Below are 26345 nucleotides of genomic sequence, written 5' to 3' on the forward strand. Positions count from 1 at the left end.
TAACAGACGACGCCGGACGACTGACGCAAAGTGATGAGAAAAGCTCACTTGGCCCTTCGGGCCAGGTGAGCCAAACAGTTGTTTCTGTGAAAAAGCCTATCATCAAACAGTACATGTCTATAGGTATATTTTTTCAGATTATCTAAGTAACCTCGCACCGGAGAAAAAGCATTATAGGACCGTCGGATTAGAAGATTGTTGAATTTTATGTCTGACCACAGACATTTATTTGAGTTCAATAAAATTGCACCTGGGTTTTTTTTTCCGGATTTATCACATTTGACCTGGCAAGACATTTTATTCTTATTTATGAATGTGTTATAATAATCAATATATCTTAATAGATTTGTAACCTGGGTATTAACATATACATTTTGCCCGGGTTAAAACGTATCAAATACCGTGAGTTATATTTTAGGACACCGGACACCTGGCCTAAAACACACTTATATTTTTAATCATTTTAATCTCCATTACATATCTAATTACTCTATTATTTATTCTGTAATTTATCGAGATCAAGTACGCTTCACATTCTTGTGTTTACGTTAATTGCATGCATGCGGTCTGAGAGATAGATGTATATCTTGTTTACATTTTTTTCACGGTTGTAATGACGATCGCTACTACCACGACGCCTAGGAGTCGCTTCAGAAACTAAGGCAGATAATTATAAAAATATGTCTATACTGGAAGAAACTAATTATGCATACACATTGTATTCAAAATAAATAAATACAGCGATAAAAGTGTCATTGCCTTATAGTGCTGAAGCAACTTTATTTTTTTTCAGAAATGGACAAAAAAAATACACAAATTTATTCAGAATGTCATACCGATCACATAAAAATATTTGGAAAAATCAGAACTATGGATTTCAATATGGGACAACATCCCTTATGCACCTCAAAATGAGGAACTCAAAAGCGTGTGTAAAGAAAAAATCTCATGTTTCAGCAACATTTATATGTTCATGGGTTTTTTAATTCGTGGATTTTTGTTGTCTAATAATAATAAAATTGAAAAGTTAAAGTAATTTGAAACGAAGGTTATAAATTGTCTAGATTGAAGGAAATTGCAAAGTAGACATTGACCGTGTAAATCGTAGTGATCACTCATTAGCCCAAGATAGAGTGATCAAAGGATTATAGACCATCAAAGGTGTTAATCAGGTCATCAACATGTCACAAAAGGAAAACAGTTACATAAACAAATGCTATAAATGTATCTTGAATTGTAAAATAATCACCGTGTATCATTGTACAGCGGATATAGGTACTAACCAAGCGGACGTGAGCGATTTTGATCTTACACGGTAACGAAAATTTTTTGTTTTGTTCACATAATATCAATGTGTACTTCAAAATTAACATAATTGCTGTTTTAAGAAATGATTTGGTCGTAGGTTGATCATAATTAGAGATGTCTCCTTATTTTCCCAAAACAAGAGGGATTACTAAAGGCATGTGCAAATACTTGTAAAAAAAGTTGGCCCTCGTCTCATTCGATACAATTCTATATTCATTGCAACTCTTTTTCTGATAGGAGGTCAATGTGTGTGTGTAATAAGTATAGCTGTTTCAATAATTGGCATTAAAATCTTTCATACATATGTTATTATTCGATATTTTATCCAGAAGAAGCGTTGTGTACGGTGTTTAGCTGACCACATAAATTCTTATGTACGGTGCATAGTTAAGTTGTTGTACACTGTACACAAAAACTTCATTTATATACTCGTTTATTACCCAAACAGTTTCAAGGAATGAGTAATCACAGGTAGGTTTATGATTGGTAACTATTACTGTTGCCCTGTATTAGGTTTCTTTCAGATAAAACATGTAAATGTCTCTACAACTGTATCGAAATTGAAAGTGGGTGTTGACTTTCACAACTATTTGCGCATGAACAAGTTAATTGTTCTTATTTGAATATCAAAGTTGTTTTATGAATAGGAAAAAATCGATGCAAAAATTATTTGGGAGCAGGAATTTCAAATGTTGAGAAATGTACATTTAAGGTAAGGTTTGCATGAAACCTGGATTTTTTTCTTAGTGATATTGTACCAATATGATACATCATTTTGTTCAGGGAGGAGTATCCAATCATTTAATGGAAAAAAATCCAACATCGCCCGTCCCGTTTTTTCAGGTGAAAAGCTCAAAATTCCGATTTTTGACGATTTTTAGGGAAAATTGTATTTGAATTCTTCTGAAATAATAATGTATGCGAGTGACTATAAAAAAATAAAACTGAATAAAACATGTATAAATAATTGTGGTCCATTCATTAATAATAAATTTTAATTAAAAAAATCATATAAAAGTTCCTAAAAACAAGATTTTTCAATTTTTGGGTTAAAAAAAACCCGTTGCCATGGTAACAAAAAGCCAAAAATATCCCTTTTCCGGGTCCACCGTTTTTGTAAAAAAACTGTGAACATAACGATTTAACTATTTGCATTATAATGAGCTAATAAAATTGATATGTCCCCGAACTTGTTTTTACGGTAATGGGCGTTATGTGTTCATCTTGTCATTTCTGTAAAACAAAAAAATATTTTTTGTTTGTTGATCTGCAAAGAAGAAAGTCATCTTCAAAGCATCTTTTAACAAAAAATCTTTTTGTCTTGTAACTTTTTGAGATTGACCATAATCAATGAGAGAAAACAGTGATTATTTTAGGGATGACATCAAAAGATCAATGTAGGATAAAAAAAAATTAATTGAAATAGTTTAGGGGTGGGGGATAAAAGTTGCTGCAAGTTTTGTTAATTTGACATGGATTTTACATATATCCATATTGGTCAATCAATTTTTCCCAAATTAAGTTTAGAAGGGGAAAGGGGGTGTCAGCGAACAAACTATGTGAATTAAGTTTTTTTTTTATCCTGCATTGAACTTTTGATGTCGTCCCTTAACTTTTATGCCCACCTATCAGTCGGAATACTTGTGTATTAATACATGTAGAAAATGTACAAGACACTGGTTTTGAAGGAAACACTTATATTCGTTCAGTGCTTCCAACTGTAATATTTTGAATCTAGAAAAGCATTCAAGTTGCCTTTAAAAGTAATTAAAATTGCTTTATTGCCCATGTCTGGTAAATTGTTTGTATGCAGCAAATGGATGAACAGACATCAGTTTTGACTAGAAAAATCATTTACAGAAGCCATGTTTATTCCATTCATTTAAATCTAGACATCTACAAATGTTATTCAAATATGATCAAATATGTATGACTTAGCATGGAAAGCATTGCAGGAGAAAGATAGATTACTAGTATGATGTGTCCAATTGTTACACATGATGTTCAGATTTGGGGTCTTTGACCAAACAAACAAACTACATGCTCCTATACATGATAAAAGACGAAACAGACAATGGCCTGGGAATACAAATGACAGTCGTATATGTATTGTTCATATTTAAAATAAGAAATGTAGTTATGTAGACCCGTAATATGAAAATCTTCCACATACTTTCAATAAATTAAAATCACTTCAATGAAGTTCCCAGGAGTAACGGCACTGTAGTTGAGGAGTCCCCACCGTCAATTTGTGATTTGATGTTTGCAAATGCCGTTTTACCGTCGACGCGTAGGGGAGCCAGTAAAACGGAAATTTGCAACCGTCAAATCAAATTTGATTGTGGCTTCTCTTCAACCACAGTAATGTAAAATAAAACGTTAGAGCTTAGAATAAATGGGGAATGTGTCCATGGGACACTGATGATGCCCCCTTTTATATAAACATAAAACATTATAAAGCATTACGTGTAAATTTTATAACATTTGGTCGAAGCAACTGAAGGTAGAGAATAGAAACGAAAAATTCAGAAACGACCTCATAAAAATACTCAGGCCGAGCGTCGTCACTAATTCATTATGATCTCATATATACAGTGAAAGACTAAAAACTAACAGATTTTATAGTGCATACGTGTATGTGTAAAGACACATGTTACCATCCTTGTTTTTAGATAAAATTGATTCAAATTTGACTGATATACATAGACGTTTGTTTGATAAGAGGTTGTAAAATGTCCGGTGGCAAATAGATCAGGCATGTTCAGGACGACACAATACAATAGTTGTGTCTAATGCATCCATAAAAAAATACTATAAGAAACATTCCGTCAGTTGTAAAAGTGATTGATAAAATAACACATATTTCAAATGATGTAAACGTGTGGGTTGTGTGCGTATTTTGGGACAAATCTGCTAACTGTACATTCGAAAAGACCAAGTTCAACATTCTGTCATTCGTAAAAATTATGCAATAAAAATATCTGAGAATATATATATGCATCCTCTGTAAGTAAAACACATGGCGCATTATGTAAGTTCCAACCATTTTAAACGAAATTGACTAAAAGTGTCACAAAAATGTGACGTTTTTCACTCAATCCTGCGTTTCTATAAATTGTATTTATACTTTATAAAAATCGGAAACGGCGTGCATCAGACTTACAAATTCAATGAAAGAGACAGCGTTCTTGGAGCAGAATAAACATCACTTCTATCTTGTGAAAGGAGATCGATTTCAATTGGAATGAGCTTCCCATACATTTTTTTTAAGGTTTTAGGGAGCTACCATTTGATTTTTATGGGTGGGCTAGGATGAAATTTGAAAAAAATAGGCAGGACAGGAGTTTTGAGTAAAAAAAAAAGGCAGGATGAGACACTTGCAAAAAAAAAATGTCAGGACAACAATTTAGGTAAAAAAAAATTCAGGATAAACTAAAAAAAAAAAAGGCAGGACCGAACAGAATGAAAAATAAAAAGGCAGGACAGAGATTACAGCAAAAAAAAAAAATGCAGGACAAAATTTTTCATCCTAGCCCCCCCCCCCCCCCCATAAAAATCAAATGGTAGCTCCCTTACGTCGGGCGACAAGAGAAAGGGGACGGGAGAAAGGAGAAATGTATCCCCTGTCCGACCCCTCATAAATCTAGAACTGTAAAAGTGACGACATCAAAAATTCAAATTTATTCTGTGTTTTTGTTGTAAAATGCATTGTGCATAAGTTTGATATCAGTTTGTTGATGCTAACTAAAGTTAGAGAACGGAAACCAATTTTATAAAAACAGACGTACACTATGGTACGTACGTTCGGATGGACGTACAAACAGACAAGGATAAAACTTAATACCCCCTTTACTACGGCGGGGGCATCTAAATGTACAATTATGAAATAAAATAAAATTCCGCGAAACTTCATGAATGGTTTTTGCACAAAGACGTTATGGCTAAACGTGACGTCATATAAATGAAAACTAACAAACTGAAGGGCATAACGTTACTTGTACGATTCAAATTTTGATAAAATTACATCAAAACGGCGATTTTGAGGTAGGTGTTGTTTTATTTTTGATAATATTGTAGTTATCGAACATTGGTCAATCAAAGCAATTCAAAATGGCGGGTCCCTCCTTTTTTGAATTATTTGAATTCGAGTTATCTCCCTGTGTACGCAAACCTTACCTTAATATTGATAAAGCAAAACAAAGATCTTCGTTACCTTGAAAGGTCAAAATCGATCGTGCCCGCTTGGTTATACCTATATCCGGTGTACTGATGATACACGGTGATAATTCTTAAATCAAAAGCAAGCCCAGCATAAAATTATTATTTCCCATATATATGTACGAGAATTATGAGATATAAAATGAACACTTTATCATAGCATATTAATACCGGAAATCTGACTTTCATCAATCAAAAATATTTTTTTATGAGAATTAAAAGATCAAAATTTGTACAGTTTAGGTTTTTAAAGATTAAATGGGACTACTCCTGCCTGCAGTTGTAGTTCATAGTGCATTTGCCCAGTGACTACTATTATAGATCATTATGGTATTCTCAGATTTGGCGATATTCAATATATTCTTTAGATCATATTAGTAATCAAACCTACATGTGGATCTTTCATTGTCTTGATTTGGACAACAATTGTTTTATTTCATTTGACACTTAAATTTGTGGATAAAGTCATCCACGAAAACCACGAAAATTGGTTCCCCACGAATAAAAGTACTTTCACAGTAGAACTTTACATTCTAAATTGGAGTGAATGGATTGGTGGTCTGACATCTTTACCACATGTTAAATTGGAGTGAATGGATTGGTGGTCTGACATCTTTACCACATGTTAAATTGGAGTGAATGGATTGGTGGACTGACATCTTTACCACATGTTAAATTGGAGTGAATAGATTGGTGGACTGACATCTTTACCACATGTTAAATTGGAATGAATGGATTGGTGGACTGACATCTTTACCACATGTTTAATCCCCACAGTAATTGTTTTCCCTTCTATGCCATATCACACGTGAGTAAATTTACCGCACACTGCCTATTTAATGATGATGTGATTTATTTGTTTTTGTATGTAATTTAAAAAGGTTGTGCAGGAAAGTTAACGTTACTGAGTTTACTCATTTCATAGAGGTTTTATCTATGTAGGTGGCTTTGTCTACCCGCTACATATTGAAAGCTTTAAAATCTATACACAGGTTGACAGCATACTAAACATTTTGTTAAAGACAAATCCTTCTATTTAGATCGACCAATAATATTTTCTTTATATTTTGTTTTTACTTTAGGTAGGGAATCTGTAGGAACGTCACGTTAAAAAACCTATATCTGCCGCAATGCATTTTTTGCATTTGCAACGTTTTTGTAACTGCAAAATAAACAACTTTTCCCTCAACGTAAAAAATAAACAAAAACAGCTTGAGAAACTGCAGTATCTGCGCTTTTCAATTCAGTAATAATCTTATATTTCAACGTGTATATTAGCTTGCAGTAAATCTTTGAACTACGATAAGAGTTGCCGTAAACGTCAGTTTTCAGCTATCGAAACAGACAAATGCTAACCCTTTCCGTTCCTCGCGCTATTTATAGAAAGGTAAACAGACAACGAAAATTGACACACAAATGCAGAAATAAACCAGGAATCTGATTTTGTAAGTATCTCTAGTAAAATTGTAGAAGAAGGTAGGAAATTATTGATATTAACGACATTTTTTTAATGTTTTTGCCAAAAATAAGTATTATTTCTAAAAATAACGGGGGGATCTATACTTTTCCAAAATCTAGAATATTTTCTCCGTAAAATCATGTTGGATATGTGTTGATCTGTTCTACATGAGCAAGGCGCGACCTTGGTAAAGATGGTATGTTTCGTGTTAGAAAAGGAGAAAAAAAATTAGCCGTGAACGTTCACGACGTTACAAACCACATGAAATATTTTCTCATAGGAATTATAAAATCGGCGCTCCGTCGAAGTGTCTTCCTATTTTACAACTTTGATATCGGTGATTAACAAATTATTTTTATTTAATACTGTGTTTCAATTTCTTCACGAAGAAAACTATAGTATTATACTCTTCACACTGATAATCACTCGCTCGAAATCACTCGAGGATATCAACAGTGTAGAATTTCTGTTGGTTTGTAATTCAGACATATGGGTTAGTTCCCTTTCCAGGTAAAACTATTGAGGCACTATGCGGGATAATAAATAAAAATAGCTTCACTCAGAGTCGGCAGGATAATTAAACCTATATAGTTCCATATATTTTTTAACTGCCATAATATAATTCCCAATGAACTACATTATATAGTTAGATGACAGAAGGCTGTAATGTTTATATTATTTGCTAGGCAAATCAGAGAAAAGAATATAATTATGTAAATTGTCAAATAACAATTTAATATTAAGTAGTATTTTTTTTATTATTATTTTCTTGTTTGTAATTAATATGTACCGAAGGGACCTTTAATTATTAATAGAAATGATTTTTTTTTATTTGATTTGTAGTTCAAATTTTGTAAAAATATTTATTATAAAAAGGAAGATGTGGTATGATTGCCAATGAGACAACTCTCCCCACTAAATTAAGAGACACAGAAATTAAAAACTATAGGTCACTGTATAGCCTTCAACAATGAGCAAAGCATGTACCGCGTCATAGAAAGCTATAAAGAGCATTCAAAAGACAATGTAATTAAACGAGAAAACTAACGACCTAATTTGTGTACATAATGAACAAACTCAAACATGTATGTCATAGACAAACGACAACTACTGAATGACAGGCTCCTGACTTGGGACAGGCACATACATACAGAATGTGGCGGTGGGAAATATGTTAGCGGGATCTTAAATCCATTTGCTGCCATTTGATATCGATAATTTATTGAAAAAAATATATAATATGTCTCAATATATTTGAGTATGATAAATTATTGATAAATAAATGTGACCAAATTTACAATGGCAATTGCTGGTAATCATTTGATACCTCTGTTGCACAGATTTATATTTGAAGTACAACAGTGACCACCAAAATTACAAACTTATTAATTAAAAGCAGAAACCTTTCCCGTAAATACATTTAATTTAAAGAGCATTTGTAAAGGATCAAATCAAAGAAATTGCACATATGTAAATTGAAAATATGCATGACACAAACTTTATTTCTCCTTTCAATAAGTTTAAATTACCTTGAATTCAATCGTTCCATTACTATTAAAACCCACTATAGAAAGTGAGGTGTCTTTCTGACTGTGTTGGGTGTATAAATACGCAGTAACGACCAGTGGGGATGGAGACTTAATTTAATTATAATGCATTAGATTGAAACTGATTTGCTTTCTGAATTTAAAAAAATCCTTGCAATGACTCATGACAGCCATGTTGTTGTTCTCTAACAAGCAAACCGCAGGCCAATTGACAACAGTATAACATCAGCATGTACTCAACCACACATGGTTAAAGCCAGACATATAAGCAAAAAAAAAATCAAAATTTTACAAGGTACATGTAAATAGGATTTTTAAATGTCGGAAATATTTTTAGTATTTAATGAAAGTAGGTTAATTAAATACATGGTTATATTGACATTGTTACATCATACCAGTTTGCAACTACAGAAAACTATACTGGAAATTGTTTTTAAATTTTGTATTCATCAGATCTAAACATTATTTGATATATTTGTTTTGTATCCTCCTGAATATAATGAAATATTTGCCACTTGACATTAATCCACCAATCTATATCTTTGATCCTCCTGAACATAATGAAATATTTTCAACTGGGCATTAATTAAACAATCTATAATATCTTTGATCCTCCTGAATATAATGAAATATTTGCCACTGGGATTAATTGACCAATCTATATCTTTGATCATCCCGAATATAATGAAATATTTGTGACTGGGCGTTAGTTAACCAATTTTTTTCTTTCATCCTCCTGACTATAATGAAATACTTGCCACTGTACATTCATCAACCGATCTCATATTTTTTACAAGGAAGATTCTCCTTTCTTTTTTTTTTAATATCATAAAATGAAAAAGAGTTTATATAGGTTTAGAACAAATGGTTTTTATTTCTACTATTTTATACTTTCAGGGTGTGAAACAACTGCTGAGCAATAAGATGGAACTAGCTGTTTGATTGTGTTTGATGAAGGATTTTTTTTATTCGATGGTGTTTGATGAAGGATTTTTTTATTCAGACTTAATTTAGAACATTGTCTTGTCTTTGTACTTGTTATATAAAGCCAACGAAAAAAAACAAAATAAAGCATTTCATTCTTGATCTTTTATTATGATTTAATCTTTTCTTGGCTAACATGGCATTCACGATCTATAGATATAAGAAGATGTTGTATGAGTGCCAATGAGACAACCTTCCATCCAAGTCACAATTTGCAAAAAAGAAAAACCATTATAGATCTAAGTACTGTCTTTAACACGGAGCCGAAGTAGGGTGACACTGAACAGTGAGCTTCAATCCCTTTAATGAATGTGATCTACAGAATTGTACTATTTGCTGGATTTGTTATAGCATAAGCAACACGATAGGTGCCACATGTGGAACAGGATATAATTACTATTCCGGAGCACCTGAGACCCCAAGTTTTTGATGGTATTCGTGTTGCTTATTCTTTAGTTTCTTATGTTGTGTCATGTGTACGATTGTTTGTCTGTTTGTCTAATATAAAACCATTTAAAATTGCATTTATATTAAATTATTTCGTTTTGCACTGCTATAAGACATGCTCCATTATGATGGGTTGGGGTTCAGAGGGGTCCAATTCCTAAATTCCGAGTTTAGTTTTGTCCATCTCGAGTTCCAGGGCCTTATTTGACAATATCTCATCTCAAAATCCCGATAAAATTACATGTTTTTATATTTTTTGGAAAATACATTGATTGATGAATGTGCACTGCTCAAAGCAACCAGTCTGAGTGTCTGTTGTGCAAATTCTCTGTATCTTAATAAGTTGTCCAGTTTGAGCTAAAAAAAAAAGAAGTTAAAAATGTTCGTTGGTTACTTGATAGTGCATTGTACACGTTATCACTCTTCATAACTCTGCAACTTTTGTTGAACTAGTCTGTAGCCAGGATACAATGTCAATAGATATAGGATGATGTGGTATGAGTGCCAATTTTTTTTTATATAAAGTCTATTTAGCTCTGTGTTATCGTTACTGAATCACCGCAGTGACAGATCCAAACGGAGGGTTCTGGGGTTGGAACACCCCCCCCCCCCCCCCGCCTCCTTTTTTGGACGATCAATGCATTTGAATGGGGACATATAGTTGGAATCCTAACCCCCTCCCTTGTCCTAGTGTGGGAACCCATCTTTTTAAAACTACTGGATCCGCCCCTGCATGCATGGCGAACAGTAACTGACATTATTCTGTATATAACTTTGTGGGGTGCTTTGAAACAAGATTGTGTAATGCAAAAATCAAACACATTTTGGGGATTAAAGTCAGAAGCTTTGGGAGGGTTACTTTTATAACAATACTAGAACCGATGAATGAAAACCCTGATTTACTGGACGTATATACACATAAATCCAGAATTAATTACATTAAATCCCAAAATCCCTATGATGATATACTTCGTTTCCGAAATCGGAAGTTACAAAAAAGTGGTCCGACATACCCCCTGTTTTCCCCTCCCCCTTTTCTCCATTATGTTCTCCAGTTTTAAATGCTTATTTGTTTTGCCATTTCCACCAAATCAGTTACAATCATAAACAAACTTTAAGTAATTAAATAAAAATTGTCCTGCTAAATATGTTCAGTTTTAGTCAAATTTATTTTTTCCAGTTTTACAATCTCAATACTGTTATCTCTGTTTATTTCCTTTTTTAATCATTTGAAAAAGCTGATAACGACAACATAAGCTTTAGTAAACAGAAAAAATACTTTTAAAGACAATGTATCTAAGTTATCAACATTTTTACACTTTTTGTACATGTATATTACATGTATTCATTTGGCATTAAGGATGAAGAAATTTTGGCAGAAAAAAATTGTATTGTCATCAAATTCCGACACGTGCTAAAGGTCAAAGGTCAAATGATTTTCTGAAACCATGTACGTTAAATTTCTTCTGCCATACGGTACATTCAAATAATACATTGATATTAATTACGAAATACTCCTATAAAAATCCCACAGAGTCCCTACTTTAGGCTAGGCAAAAGCTTCAAAATCAGCAAATAAAAAAATGGGGTCACTGACTTAGTTTTCGATTTTAAACGCCATCTTTTTCATGGAATTTGGAAATCGGGAATTCTAGCCAATAGCAGTGTAATATTTTTTTTAAAGTTGGTATCCCATAAAACTTGTTTGTTCTGTTAACATAGTTGTTAATACAAACTTTTTTAATAATATTACCATTTTCTGAGTTGAAAATAATAACGATAAGTTGCTTTAATAGTTTTCCCGCCTTTTTTTATTGTGAAATAAAAAATTATGTTTAATAAAAATTGACCAATAATTTCTCTTTGAGTATTCAACAGAATAAGCGTTGTTTATATCTAAATGAAGTCATGAAATAAAAAGATGGGGTCACCGGAATGGAAAAAGAGATATTTCTAAAAAAAAAAAAGGTTAAGAATTTGAATTGGCAGGAATACATTGCGCCAATTCTAAAACAATGTCGAAAGACATTCGGCCGGTTTGGGCGATATTCTTACATATTACGGACAACACAGTTCTCGTTATTTGCTGTTTTGTTGTTTGTTTGTTTTCAACTACAATAAATGCACATTAATTTACACATGATAGTAATTGGTTTCAGACAGTTTCACAGACACATAATAACTAGAGGCTCTAAAGAGCCTGTGTCGCTCACCTTGGTCAATGTGAATATTAAACAAAGGAAGCAGATGGATTCATGACAAAATTGTGTTTTGGTGATGGTGATGTGTTTGTAGATCTTACTTTACTGAACATTCTTGCTGCTTACAATTATCTCTATCTATAATGAACTTGGCCAAGTAGTTTCAGTGGAATATGTTAGTAAAAATTTACAAATTTTATGAAAATTGTTAAAAATTGACTATAAAGGACAATAACTCCTTAGGGGGTCAATTGACCATTTCAGTCATGTTGACTTATTTGTAAATCTTACTTTGCTGTACATTATTGCTGTTTACAGTTTATCTCTATCTATAATAATATTCAAGATAATAACCAAAAACAGTAAAATTTCCTTAAAATTACCAATTTAGGGGCAACAACCCAACAATGGGTTGTCCGATTCATCTGAAAATTTCAGGGAAGATAGAACTTGACCTGATAAACAAATATACCCTGTGTCAGATTTGCTCTTAATGCTTTGGTTTTTGAGTCATAAACCAAAAACTGCCTTTTACCCCTATGTTCTATTTTTAGCCATGACGGCCATCTTGGTTGGAAGGCCAAGTCACCGGACACAATTTTTAAACTAGATACCCCAAAGATGATTGTGGCCAAGTTTGGATTAATTTGGCCCAGTAGTTTCAGAGGAGAAGATTTTTGTAAAAGATTACTAAGATTTACGAAACATGGGTTAAAAATTGACGATAAAGGGCAATAACTCCTAAAGGGGTCAACTGACCTTTTCGGTCATGTTGACTTATTTGTAAATCTTACTTTGCTGAACATTATTGCTGTTTACAGTTTATCTCTATCTATAATAATGTTCAAGATAATAACCAAAAACAGCAAAATTTCCTTAAAATTACGAATTCAGGGGCAGCAACCCAACAACGGGTTCTTTGATTCATCTGATAATTTCAGGGCAGATAGATCTTGACCTGATAAATAATTTTACCCCTGTCAGATTTGCTCTAAATGCTTTGGTTTTTGAGTTATAAGCCAAAAACTGCATTTTACCCCTATGTTCTATTTTTAGACGTGGCGGCCATCTTGGTTGGTTGGCCGGGTCACCGGATACATTTTTTTAAATTGATACCCAAATGATGATTGTGGCCAAGTTTGGTTTAATTTGGCCGAGTAGTTTCAGAGAAGATTTTTGTAAAAGTTAACGACGCAGGACGACGACGGACGCCGGACGCCGGACACAAAGTGATGGGAAAAGCTCACTTGGCCCTTCGGGCCAGGTGAGCTAAAAATACGGTGGTTGGAAAACAATGCATTGTACAAATGTACTCACAAATGCTTCTATTAACAACGTTTCTATTCAGGTTATTTATAGTGCTTACATGTCTGTGTTGAACAGAAATTCTTCTTAAAATTAAGTGAATACATTTTTTATATTATTTCATAGTATATTTTGAAAGACAAGACAGAACTTTGCTTTCGATATCATGAATTTTAATTTCGGTTAAGAATGCTGTTCCTTTTTATTTTGATGACAATTACTTAAAATCAATGGAAATCTAAGACAATATTCCCACTAACAATAAAGATCGCCGATCTTTAGTATTGCAAAAATGAGAAAGATCGATCTCCATCGGACTTAAAAATACCACCTCCTGGATTGCGTTCAATATCGTTGCAGCTACATAGGGCTACGTAGATTTATGACTATTGAACGAGTAGTTAGTCTAGCTTATGTGTTTTATTTTGTTTGAAATAGGGTTTTTCCCGTTTGCTATTTGTAGTTATTATTTATAGATGGGAACTAGTATAACTAGTTCGGATACTGGTTTTGTAATAGTATGTACTATTTATAAATTTGATGTTAGGTGCAGGAGGCACGAGGAAAGTTTTGGCGGTTTTTACGGGTGGGGTTTAAATTGGTACTATATAAAGTTTGGCATTTAAATGTATTAGTATCGAAGGTGCTCGCAGTTACGTCGAATTGAAGTTGGTCACATAGGTATATATGCAGTTGCTGCTATGTTTATTGTACGTACAGGCGTTGGAGGTATTAGCCGAGAAAAAAAGAAACAATGCGAAAGAAAAACAATGTTATATGTCATGTATTTATATATTGTTTCAATCGAAGAAATATGTATAATATCGTAAAATAAAATATTGTATCGCAAGAGAAAATAAGATGTTACTGCGAGCAACTAATCCTATATCTGTGTTTGTCTTAATTATAGCCTATTGAATTTAAAGATTAAATACTTTAAATTCGGAAGAGCAGGGCGAGGGAGAATTTAACTATCAATATCTATATAGTAGCTAGGCTAGCTACACGTTCAAGTCAAAAATATAAGTAGCCCAATGTAGCCGCTACGATATTAAACGCAACCCTGATATTTGTTTAAGTATAAACGCTTAGATACATCTAGAGTTCAAAGTGTTTTTTGTAGATATGAAAATAAATCTGCGCATGGTCAGTTTAATATTCTTATAAGTAACTGATTTCAGTGTTTCATCCATATTCTCAAATGATTTGACAGAACATAGAGATAAAAATAAAATAAAATGTATACGACATTTTTGCATCATTTTTCAGAAAGATAGATAGAAACTAGAGGCTCTAAAGAGCCTGTGTCGCCCACCTTGGTCTATGTGAATACTAAACAAAGGACACAGATGGATTCAAGACTTTTTTTCTACACGAAGTTTTTGACACAATTTTACAAAAAAATGAGACGAAAGACATGATTTTCATTGGATATGCTGAATGATATATGTGCACAGTTTCAGAAAAAGTATTACTTCAAGCGATTGAAATCCTACTTTTAGCCAAATTTTGGGGAAATATGTAACAACTTTTCCCCCCTTTTTGCAATATTTTATAACAAATAAAAGCAGATTGTTGCCATGGATACACCCCAAAGAAATTATATTTTACCATTTTATATACTAGATATAAATTCTATGGAAGATTCTGATTACATACATATGCCCATACATGACACAAACAGTAAGCTTGATATTGCAAGAAAGCAATGAAAAGGGGATGGTAAAATTTATAAGGGCAAATTTTAAAATTTTCCTTAACTGTTTATTGCTACTTCCAACAGATGAGACACTGATTTCAAACATTTGTCTTTTGCATATGCCAACATCTGTATTAGGCAACAAGCTTGGAATTGTCAACTACCGGGTACATTGTTAACTGACAACAAATACTACAATGACATTGAAAACAACAGGCAATCGTTTTATTGTAACTTCAATGTATAAAGTCTGTTGTGTCTCTAACAATCTGTCAACATATTTGTAAATATCTCTTATTAACTAAGACAGAATATTTACCTTTAGGAAGTTCATCACTTCTTTCTTCTTCCTTTTTCTCTCTTCAGAATCATGGCTTTTTATTGTTACCATATCATAAGGAGTCTCACCCTGGAATACAATCAAAAACTCTTTTATCAATCATACAAATATACATCTTCTTTAAATTATAGGCAATTGTTGTACTAATTTTACCTATACAATACTTGACATAAAACCAGTCAACCAAAATAAACAACAAATATGAAGTGACATAATAAAGAGATACATGAACAAATAATTGAGATTTTACTGTTTAAGAACATGAATAAACTAGACATCATTGAAATGGGAGCCATCTCTGTGGGCCCAGCTGTAAATAATGTGTGGTATAAAATTTGTATCTTTACCATAGGACATGGAGTTGTCAACTGAAACCAAAGTTTTTAACCTTGAATTTAAACCAAGGAAGTTGTACATACATTATGACATATCCTCTGGTGTTGGGTAATATACATGTCAAGTATAAACTTTGAAAGCATAACGGTTCTCAAGATATAGAGAAAACACGATCTTGACCATGGGACATGGGGTTGTCAACTGAAACCAAAGTTTTTGACCTTGACTTTTGACCTAGAAAGTTATACATACATTATGACAGACCCTCTGGTGTTGGTTAATATACATGTCAAGTAAATAGTATGAAATTATAACAGTTCACTAGATGTATAATGGACACATTTTGTTACTGACAGACGGACGGACAGACAGACTGATCACTATAGGGTGACCCGTCACTAGGCAGGGCCCTAATTAGTGTAATATGTAAATTAATACATTAAAACCAAACATACTGAAATAATAAAGTTATATTTATTATAATTCAACCATCTGGTTTACATTAAATTTTGCCTGTCTCATTAACTTTATCATGAGGGTATTATTATTCTAGTAAGTGCTTTATTGACAACCACTATGAAACATGAGAAAAAGGCTGACACATGTTACTGTGAAGTGTCATTATTCTTGCTTTATGTTAGATTCAGATGGACGATGAGAGTATTTTTATTCTAGTACATGCTTTATTGACAACCACTATGCTACATGATTAACAGTTTGACATATGTTACTGTGGAGTGTCATTATACGTGTTTTCCACTGAGTGATGAAAGATATGTTGGTAGTGTATGATTGGTGGAAGGTAAGATTGGTTGAAGGTGTAATGGCAGTGTATGATTGGTGGAAGGTATGTTGATAGTGTAAGATTGGTGGAAGGTATGTTGACAGTTTATGATTGGTTTAAGGTGTGATAGCAGTGTAAGATTGGTGGAAGGTGTGTTGGTAGTGTATGATTGGTGGAAGGTTTGTTGGTAGTGTATGATTGGTGAAAGGTATGTTGGTAGTGTATGATTGGTGGAAGGTATGTTGGTAGTGTATGATTGGTGGAAGGTTTGTTGGTGGTGTATGATTGGTGGAAGGTATGTTGTAGTGTATGATTGGTGGGAGGTGTGTTAGTAGTGTATGATTGGTGGAAGGTATGTTGGTAGTGTATGATTGGTGGAAGGTTTGTTGGTAGTGTATGATTGGTGGAAGGTATGTTGGTAATGTATGATTGGTGGAAGGTATGTTGGTAGTGTATGATTGGTGAAAGGTTTGTTTGTAGTGTATGATTGGTGGAAGGTATGTTGGTAATGTATGATTGGTGGAAGGTTTGTTGGTAGTGTATGATTGGTGGAAGGTTTGTTGGTAGTGTATGATTGGTGGAAGGTATGTTGCAGTGTATGATTGGTGGAAGGTATGTTGTAGTTTAGGATTGGTGGAAGGTATGTCGTAGTGTATGATTGGTAGAAGGTTTATTGGTAGTGTATGATTGGTAGAAAGATTGTTAGTGGTGTATGATTGGTAAATGTTTGTCGGTGATGTATGATTGGTAGAAAGATTGTTAGTGATGTATGATTGGTGGAAGGTTTGTTGGTGATGTATGATTGGTAGAAGGTTTGTTGGTGATGTATTATTGGTAGAAGGTTTGTTAGTGGTGTATGATTGGTAGAAGGTTTGTTGGTGATGTATGATAGGTAGAAGGTTTGTTAGTGATGTATGATTGGTAGAAGGTTTGTTAGTGGTGTATGATAGGTAGAAGGTTTGTTGGTGATGTATTATTGGTAGAAGGTCTGTTAGTGGTGTATGATAGGTAGAAGGTTTGTTGGTGATGTATGATTGGTAGAAGGTTTGTTAGTGATGTATGATTGGTGGAAGGTTTGTTGGTGATGTATGATTGGTAGAAGGTTTGTTGGTGGTGATGTATTATTGGTAGAAGGTTTGTTAGTGGTGTATGATTGGTAGAAGGTTTGTTGGTGATGTATGATTGGTAGAAGGTTTGTTGGTGATGTATGATTGGTGGAAGGTTTGTTGGTGGTGTATGATTGGTGGAAGGTATGTTGGTGGTGTATGATTGGTAGAAGGTTTGTTTGTAATGTATGATTGGTGGAAGGTTTGTTGGTGATGTATGATTGGTGGAAGGTTTGTTGGTGGTGTATGATTGGTGGAAGGTATGTTGGTAGTGTATGATTGGTAGAAGGTTTGTTAGTGGTGTATGATTGGTAGAAGGTTTGTTGGTGATGTATGATTGGTAGAAGGTTTGTTAGTGATGTATGATTGGTGGAAGGTTTGTTTGTAATGTATGATTGGTGGAAGGTTTGTTGGTGATGTATGATTGGTGGAAGGTTTGTTGGTGGTGTATGATTGGTGGAAGGTATGTTGGTAGTGTATGATTGGTAGAAGGTTTGTTTGTAATGTATGATTGGTGGAAGGTTTGTTGGTGATGTATGATTGGTGGAAGGTTTGTTGGTGGTGTATGATTGGTGGAAGGTATGTTGGTAGTGTATGATTGGTAGAAGGTTTGTTAGTGGTGTATGATTGGTTGAAGGTTTGTTAGTGGTGTATGATTGGCGGAAGGTTTGTTAGTGGTGTATGATTGGTGGAAGGTATGTTGGTGATGTAGGATTGGTAGAAGGTTTGTTGGTGATGTATGATTGGTAGAAGGTTTGTTAGTGGTGTATGATTGGTGGAAGGTTTGTTGGTGGTGTATGATTGGTGGAAGGTATGTTGGTAGTGTATGATTGGTGGAAGGTATGTTGGTAGTGTATGATTGGTGGAAGGTTTGTTAGTGGTGTATGATTGGTGGAAGGTTTGTTGGTGGTGTATGATTGGTAGAAGGTTTGTTAGTGGTGTATGATTAGTGGAAGGTTTGTTAGTGGTTTATGATTGGTGGAAGGTATGTTGGTGATGTATGATTGGTAGAAGGTTTGTTGGTAATGTATGATTGGTGGGAGGTGTGTTAGTGGTGTATGATTGGTAGAAGGTTTGTTGGTAGTGTATGATTGGTAGAAGGTTTGTTGGAGGTATATGATTGGTGGAAGGTTTGTTGGTGATGTATTATTGGTGGAAGGTATGTTGGTGGTGTATGATTGGTTGAAGGTATGTTGGTAGTGTATGATTGGTAGAAAGTTTGTTAGTGGTGTATGATTGGTGGAAGGTTTGTTGGTGGTGTATGATTGGTAGAAGGTTTGTTAGTGGTGTATGATTAGTGGAAGGTTTGTTGGTGATGTATGATTGGTAGAAGGTTTGTTAGTGGTGTATGATTGGTGGAAGGTTTGTTGGTGATGTATGATTGGTGGAAGGTTTGTTAGTGGTGTATGATTGGTGGAAGGTTTGTTGGTGATGTATGATTGGTGGAAGGTTTGTTAGTGATGTAGGATTGGTAGAAGGTTTGTTGGTGATGTATGATTGGTAGAAGGTTTGTTAGTGGTGTATGATTGGTGGAAGGTTTGTTGGTGATGTATGATTGGTGCAAGGTTTGTTGGTGGTGTATGGTTGGTGGAAGGTATGTTGGTAGTGTATGATTGGTAGAAGGTTTGTTAGTGGTGTATGATTGGTTGAAGGTTTGTTAGTCGTGTATGATTGGCGGAAGGTTTGTTAGTGGTGTACGATTGGTGGAAGGTATGTTGGTGATGTAGGATTGGTAGAAGGTTTGTTGGTGATGTATGATTGGTAGAAGGTTTGTTAGTGGTGTATGATTGGTGGAAGGTTTGTTAGTGGTGTATGATTGGTGGAAGGTTTGTTGGTGATGTATGATGGTGGAAGGTTTGTTGGTGGTGTATGATTGGTGGAAGGTATGTTGGTAGTGTATGATTGGTAGAAGGTTTGTTAGTGGTGTATGATTGGTGGAAGGTTTGCTAGTGGTGTATGATTGGTGGAAGGTTTGTTGGTAGTGTATGATTGGTGGAAGGTTGTTGGTGATGTATGATTGGTGGAAGGTTTGTTGGTAGTGTATGATTGGTGGAAGGTTTGTTAGTGGTGTATGATTCGTGGAAGGTTTGTTGGTAGTGTATGATTGGTGGACGGTTTGTTGGTGATGTATGATTGGTGGAAGGTATGTTGGTAGTGTATGATTGGTAGAAGGTTTGTAAGTGGTGTATGATTGGTGGAAGGTTTGTTGGTGGTGTATGATTGGTAGAAGGTTTGTTAGTGGTGTATGATTAGTGGAAGGTTTGTTAGTGGTGTATGATTGGTGGAAGGTATGTTGGTGATGTATGATTGGTAGAAGGTTTGTTAGTGGTGTATGATTGGTGGAAGGTATGTTAGTGGTGTATGATTAGTGGAAGGTTTGTTGGTGATGTATGATTGGTGGAAGGTATGTTGGTGATGTATGATTGGTAGAAGGTTTGTTGGTAATGTATGATTGGTGGGAGGTGTGTTAGTGGTGTATGATTGGTAGAAAGTTTGTTGGTAGTGTATGATTGGTAGAAGGTTTGTTGGAGGTGTATGATTGGTGGAAGGTATGTTGTAGTGTATGATTGGTGGAAGATTTGTTGGTGGTGTACGATTGTTGGAAGGTATGTTAGTGGTGTATGATTTGTGGAAGGTATGTTGTAGTGTATGATTGGTAGAAGGTTTGTTAGTGATGTATGATTGGTAGAAGGTTTGTTGGTGATGTATGATTGGTAGAAGGTTTGTTAGTGGTGTATGATTGGTAGAAGGTTTGTTAGTGGTGTATGATTGGTGGAAGGTTTGTTAGTGGTGTATGATTGGTGGAAGGTTTGTTGGTGATGTATGATTGGTGGAAGGTTTGTTGGTGGTGTATGATTGGTGGAAGGTATGTTGGTAGTGTATGATTGGTAGAAGGTTTGTTGGTGATGTATGATTGGTAGAAGGTTTGTTAGTGGTGTATGATTGGTGGAAGATATGTTGGTGATGTATGATTGGTGGAAGGTTTGTTAGTGGTGTATGATTGGTGGAAGGTATGTTGGTAGTGTATGATTGGTAGAAGGTTTGTTGGTGATGTATGATTGGTGGAAGGTTTGTTAGTGGTGTATGATTGGTGGAAGGTTTGTTGGTGATGTATGATTAGTAGAAGGTTTGTTAGTGGTGTATGATTGGTGGAAGATATGTTTTAGTGTATGATTGGTGGAAGGTTTGTTGGTGGTGTATGATTGGTGGAAGGTATGTTGTAGTGTATGATTGGTGGAAGGTTTGTTGGTGGTGTATGATTGGTAGAAGGTTTGTTATTGGTGTATGATTGGTGGAAGGTATGTTAGTGGTGTATGATTGGTGGGAGGTATGTTGTAGTGTATGATTGGTGGAAGGTATGTTATTGGTGTATGATTGGTGGAAGGTATGTTGGTAGTGTTTGATTGGTGGAAGGTATGTTGGTAGTGTATGATTGTTGAGAGGTATGCTGGAAGCGTATGATTGGTGGAAGATGTCTTTGTAATGCATGATTGGTGAAAGGTGTATTTTTAATGTATGATTGGTGGAAGGTATGATTGTAATGTATGATATGTGGAAGATGTGTTTGTAATGTATGATTGGTGGAAGATGTGTTTGTGTATTGCATGATTGGTGGAAGATGTTTGTAATGTATGATTGGTGGAAGGTGTATTCGTAATGTATGATTGGTGGAAGGTATGGTTGTAATGTATGATTTGTGGAAGATGTGTTTGTAATGTATGATTGGTGGAAGATGTGTTTGTAAGGTATGATTGGTGGACGGTGTGTTTGTAATGTATGATTGGTGGAAGATGTGTTTGTAATGTATGATTGGTGGAAGGTGTGTTTGTAATGTATGATTGGTGGAAGATGTGTTTGTAATGTATGATTGGTGGAAGATGTGTTTGTAATGCATGATTGGTGGAAGGTGTGTTTGTAATGTATGATTGGTGCAAGGTGTTAATGTATGATTGGTGGAAGGTATGGTTGTAATGTATGATTGGTGGAAGATGTGTTTGTTATGTATGATTAGTGGAAGATGTGTTTGTAATGTATGATTGGAGGAAGGTGTGTTTGTAATGTATGATTGGTGGAAGGTGTGTTTGTAATGTATGATTGGTGGAAGGTGTGTTTGTAATGTATGACTAGTGGAAGGTGTGTTTGTAATGTATGATTGGTGGAAGGTGTGTTTGTAATGTATGATTGGTGGAAGATGTGTTTATAATGTATGATTGGTGGGAGGTGTGTTTGTAATGTATGATTAGTGGAAGTTGTGTTTGTAATGTATGATTAGTGGAAGGTTTGCTGGTAATGTATGATTGGTGGAAGGTGTATTTGTAATGTATCATTGGTGGAAGGTGTATTTGTAATGTATGATTGGTGGAAGGTGTGCTTGTAATGTATGATTGGTGGAAGGTGTATTCGTAATGTATAATTGGTGGAAGGTGTTTTTGCAATGTATGATTGGTTGAATGTTTGTTTGTATATATGATTGGTGGAAGGTGTATTCGTAATGTATAATTGGTGGAAGGTGTTTTTGCAATGTATGATGGGTTGAATGTTTGTTTGTATATATGATTAGTGGAAGGTGTGTTTATAATGTATGATTGGTGAAGGTGTGTTTGTAATGTAGGATTGGTGGAAGGTGGGTTTGTAATGTATGATTGGTGGAAGGTGTGTTTGTAATGTATGATTGGTGGAAGGTGTGTTTGTAATGTATGATTGGTGGAAAGTGTGTTTGTAATGTATGATTGGTGGAAGATGTGTTTGTAATGTATGATTGGTGGAAGGTGTTTTTGTAATGTATGATGTGGAAGATGTTTGTAATGTATGATTTGTGGAAGATGTGTTTGTAATGTATGATTGGTGGGAGGTGTGTTTGTAATGTATGATTGGTGGAAGGTGGGTTTGTAATGTATGATTGGTCGGAGGTGTGTTTGTAATGTTTGATTGGTGGAAGGTGTATTTGTAATGTATGTTTGTGGAAGGTGTATTTGTAATGTATGATGGGTGAAAGGTGTGGTTGTAATGTATGATTGGTGGAAGGTGTGTTTGTAATGTATGATTGGTGGAAGGTGTGTTTGTAATGTATGATTGGTGGAAGGTGTATTTGTAATGTTTGATTGGTGGAAGGTGTATTTGTAATGTATGTTTGGTGGAAGATGTATTTGTAATGTATGATTTGTGGAAGGTGTATTTGTAATGTATGATTGGTGAAAGGTGTGGTTGTAATGTATGATTGGTGGAAGGTGTGTTTGTAATGTATGATTGGTGGAAGGTGTGTTTGTGATGTATGATTGGTGGAAGATGTGTTTGTAGTGTATGATTGGTGGAAGGTGTATTTAAAATGTATGATTGGTGGAAGGTGTGTTTGAAATGTATGATTGGTGAAGGTGTGTTTGTAATGTATGATTGGTGCAAAGGTGTGTTTGTAGTGTATGATTGGTGGAAGGTGTATTTAAAATGTATGATTGGCTGAAGGTGTGTTGGTAGTGAATGTTTGTTGGAAGATGTGTTGGTAGTGTAGGATTGGTGGAAGGTAAGTTGGTAGTGTATGATTGATGGAAGGTATGGTTGTAGTGTATGATTGGTGGAAGGTGTATTTGTAATGTATGAAAAGTGGAAGGTGTGTTGGGTTATGTATCATTGGTGGAATGTGTGTTTGTAATGTTTGATTAGCAGAAGGTGTGTTTGTAATGTATGATTGGTGGAAGATGTATTTGTAGTGTATGATTGGTGGGAGGTGTATTTGTAATGTATGATTGGTGGAACACATGTTTGTAATGTATGATTGGTGGAAGGTGTGTTTGTAATGTATAATTGGTGGGAGGTGTATTTGTAATGTATGATTGATGGAAGGTGTGTTTTTAATGTATGATTGGTGGAAGGTGTATTTGTAATGTATGAAAAGTGGAAGGTGTGTTTGTAATGTATGATTGGTGGAAGGTGTGTTTGTAATGTATGATTGTTGGGAGGTGTGTTTGTAATGTATGATTGGTGGAAGGTGTATTTGTAATGTATGATTGGTGGAAGGTGTATTTGTAATGTATGATTGGTGGAAGGTGTATTTGTAATGTATGATTGGTGGAAGCTGTGTTTGTAATGTATGATTGGTGGAAGTTGTTTTTGTAATGTATGATTAGTGGAAGGTTTGCTGGTAATGTATGATTGGTGGAAGGTGTATTTGTAATGTATGATTGGTGGAAGGTGTATTTGTAATGTATGATTGGTGGAAGGTGTATTTGTAATGTAGGATTGGTGGAAGGTGTATTTGTAATGTAGGATTGGTGGAAGGTGTGTTTGTAATGTAGGATTGGTGGAAGGTGTATTTGCAATGGATGATTGGTGGAAGGTGAATTTGTAATGTATGATTGGTGGAAGGTGTGTTTATAATGTATGATTGGTGGAAGGTGTATTCGTAATGTATGATTGGTGGAAGGTGTTTTTGCAATGTATGATTGGTTGAATGTTTGTTTGTATATATGATTAGTGGAAGGTGTGTTTGTAATGTATGATTGGTGGAAGGTGTGTTTGTAATGTAGGATTGGTGGAAGGTGGGTTTGTAATGTATGAATGGTGGAAGGTGTGTTTGTAATGTATGATTGGTGGAAGGTGTGTTTGTAATGTATGATTGGTTGAAGGTGTATTTCTAATGTATGATTGGTGGAAGGTGTATTTGCAATGTATGATTGGTTGAATGTTTGTTTGTAATGTATGATTAGTGGAAGGTGTATTTGTAATGTATGATTAGTGGAAGGTGTATTTGTAATGTATGATTGGTGGAAGGTGTGTTTGTAATGTATGATTGGTGGAATGTTTGTTTGTAATGTATGATAAGTGGAAGGTGTATTTGTAATGTATGATTAGTGGAAGGTGTATTTGTAATGTATGATTAGTGGAAGGTGTGTTGGTAATGTATGATTGGTGGAAAATGTGTTTGTAATGTATGATTAGTGGAAGGTGTGTTTGTAATGTATGATTGGTGGAAGGTGCATTAGTAATGTATGATTGGTGGAAGGTGTATTTGTAATGTATGAAAAGTGGAAGGTGTGTTTGTAATGTATGATTGGTGGAAGGTGTGTTTGTAATGTATGATTGGTGGGAGGTGTGTTTGTAATGTATGATTGGTGGAAGGTCTGTTTGTAATGTATGATTGGTGGAAGGTGTGTTTGTAATGTATGATTGGTGGAAGGTGTGTTTGTAATGTATGATTGGTGGAAGGTATGTTTGTAATGTATGATTGGTGGAAGGTGTGTTTGTAATGTATGATTGGTGGGAGGTGTGTTTGTAATGTATGATTATTGGAAGGTCTGTTTGTAATGTATGATTGGTGGAAGGTGTGTTTGTAATGTATGATTGGTGGAAGGTGTGTTTGTAATGTATGATTGGTGGAAGGTATGTTTGTAATGTATGATTGGTGGAAGGTGTGTTTGTAATGTATGATTGGTGGGAGGTGTGTTTGTAATGTATGATTGGTGGAAGATGTGTTTGTAATGTATGATTGGTGGAAGATGTGTTTGTAATGTATGATTGGTGGAAGATGTGTTTGTAATGTATGATTGGTGGAAGGTCTGTTTGTAATGTATGATTGGTGGAAGATGTGTTTGTAATGTATGATTGGTGGAAGATGTGTTTGTAATGTATGATTGGTGGAAGATGTGTTTGTAATGTATGATTGGTGGAAGATGTGTTTGTAATGTATGATTGGTGGAAAGTGTGTTTGTAATGTATGATTGGTGGAAGGTGTGTTTGTAATGTATGATTGGTGGGAGGAGGTGTGTTTGTAATGTATGATTGGTGGAAGATGTTTGTAATGTATGATTTGTGGAAGATGTGTTTGTAATGTATGATTGGTGGGAGGTGTGTTTGTAATGTATGATTGGTGGAAGGTGGGTTTGTAATGTATGATTGGTCGGAGGTGTGTTTGTAATGTTTGATTGGTGGAAGGTGTATTTGTAATGTATGTTTGTGGAAGGTGTATTTGTAATGTATGATGGGTGAAAGGTGTGGTTGTAATGTATGATTGGTGGAAGGTGTGTTTGTAATGTATGATTGGTGGAAGGTGTGTTTGTAATGTATGATTGGTGGAAGGTGTATTTGTAATGTTTGATTGGTGGAAGGTGTATTTGTAATGTATGTTTGGTGGAAGATGTATTTGTAATGTATGATTTGTGGAAGGTGTATTTGTAATGTATGATTGGTGAAAGGTGTGGTTGTAATGTATGATTGGTGGAAGGTGTGTTTGTAATGTATGATTGGTGGAAGGTGTGTTTGTGATGTATGATTGGTGGAAGATGTGTTTGTAGTGTATGATTGGTGGAAGGTGTATTTAAAATGTATGATTGGTGGAAGGTGTGTTTGAAATGTATGATTGGTGGAAGGTGTGTTTGTAATGTATGATTGGTGGAAGGTGTGTTTGTAGTGTATGATTGGTGGAAGGTGTATTTAAAATGTATGATTGGCTGAAGGTGTGTTGGTAGTGAATGTTTGTTGGAAGATGTGTTGGTAGTGTAGGATTGGTGGAAGGTAAGTTGGTAGTGTATGATTGATGGAAGGTATGGTTGTAGTGTATGATTGGTGGAAGGTGTATTTGTAATGTATGAAAAGTGGAAGGTGTGTTGGGTTATGTATC

General features: G+C 34.7%; 2 protein-coding genes and 1 pseudogene across 2 annotated transcripts in view; all 3 read right to left on the reverse strand.

Moving 5' to 3' along the window:
- LOC143083957 (uncharacterized) overlaps positions 1 to 26345 on the reverse strand; it is a 235526-nt gene that overhangs the window by 202582 nt on the left and 6599 nt on the right. The gene's annotated exons all lie outside the window — the stretch shown is intronic.
- Positions 1 to 26345, reverse strand: part of LOC143084087 (uncharacterized) — a 75321-nt gene that overhangs the window by 43158 nt on the left and 5818 nt on the right. Inside the window, exon 3 of the mRNA XM_076260496.1 lies at positions 15488 to 15577. Coding sequence (XP_076116611.1) covers positions 15488 to 15577 — 90 coding nt within the window. The remainder of the gene's footprint in view (positions 1 to 15487; positions 15578 to 26345) is intronic.
- Positions 17432 to 25572, reverse strand: LOC143084089 (uncharacterized; annotated as a pseudogene).

This window comes from Mytilus galloprovincialis, chromosome 7 (assembly GCF_965363235.1).
Source record: "Mytilus galloprovincialis chromosome 7, xbMytGall1.hap1.1, whole genome shotgun sequence".
In the NCBI taxonomy this organism is placed as follows: Eukaryota; Metazoa; Mollusca; class Bivalvia; order Mytilida; family Mytilidae; genus Mytilus; species Mytilus galloprovincialis.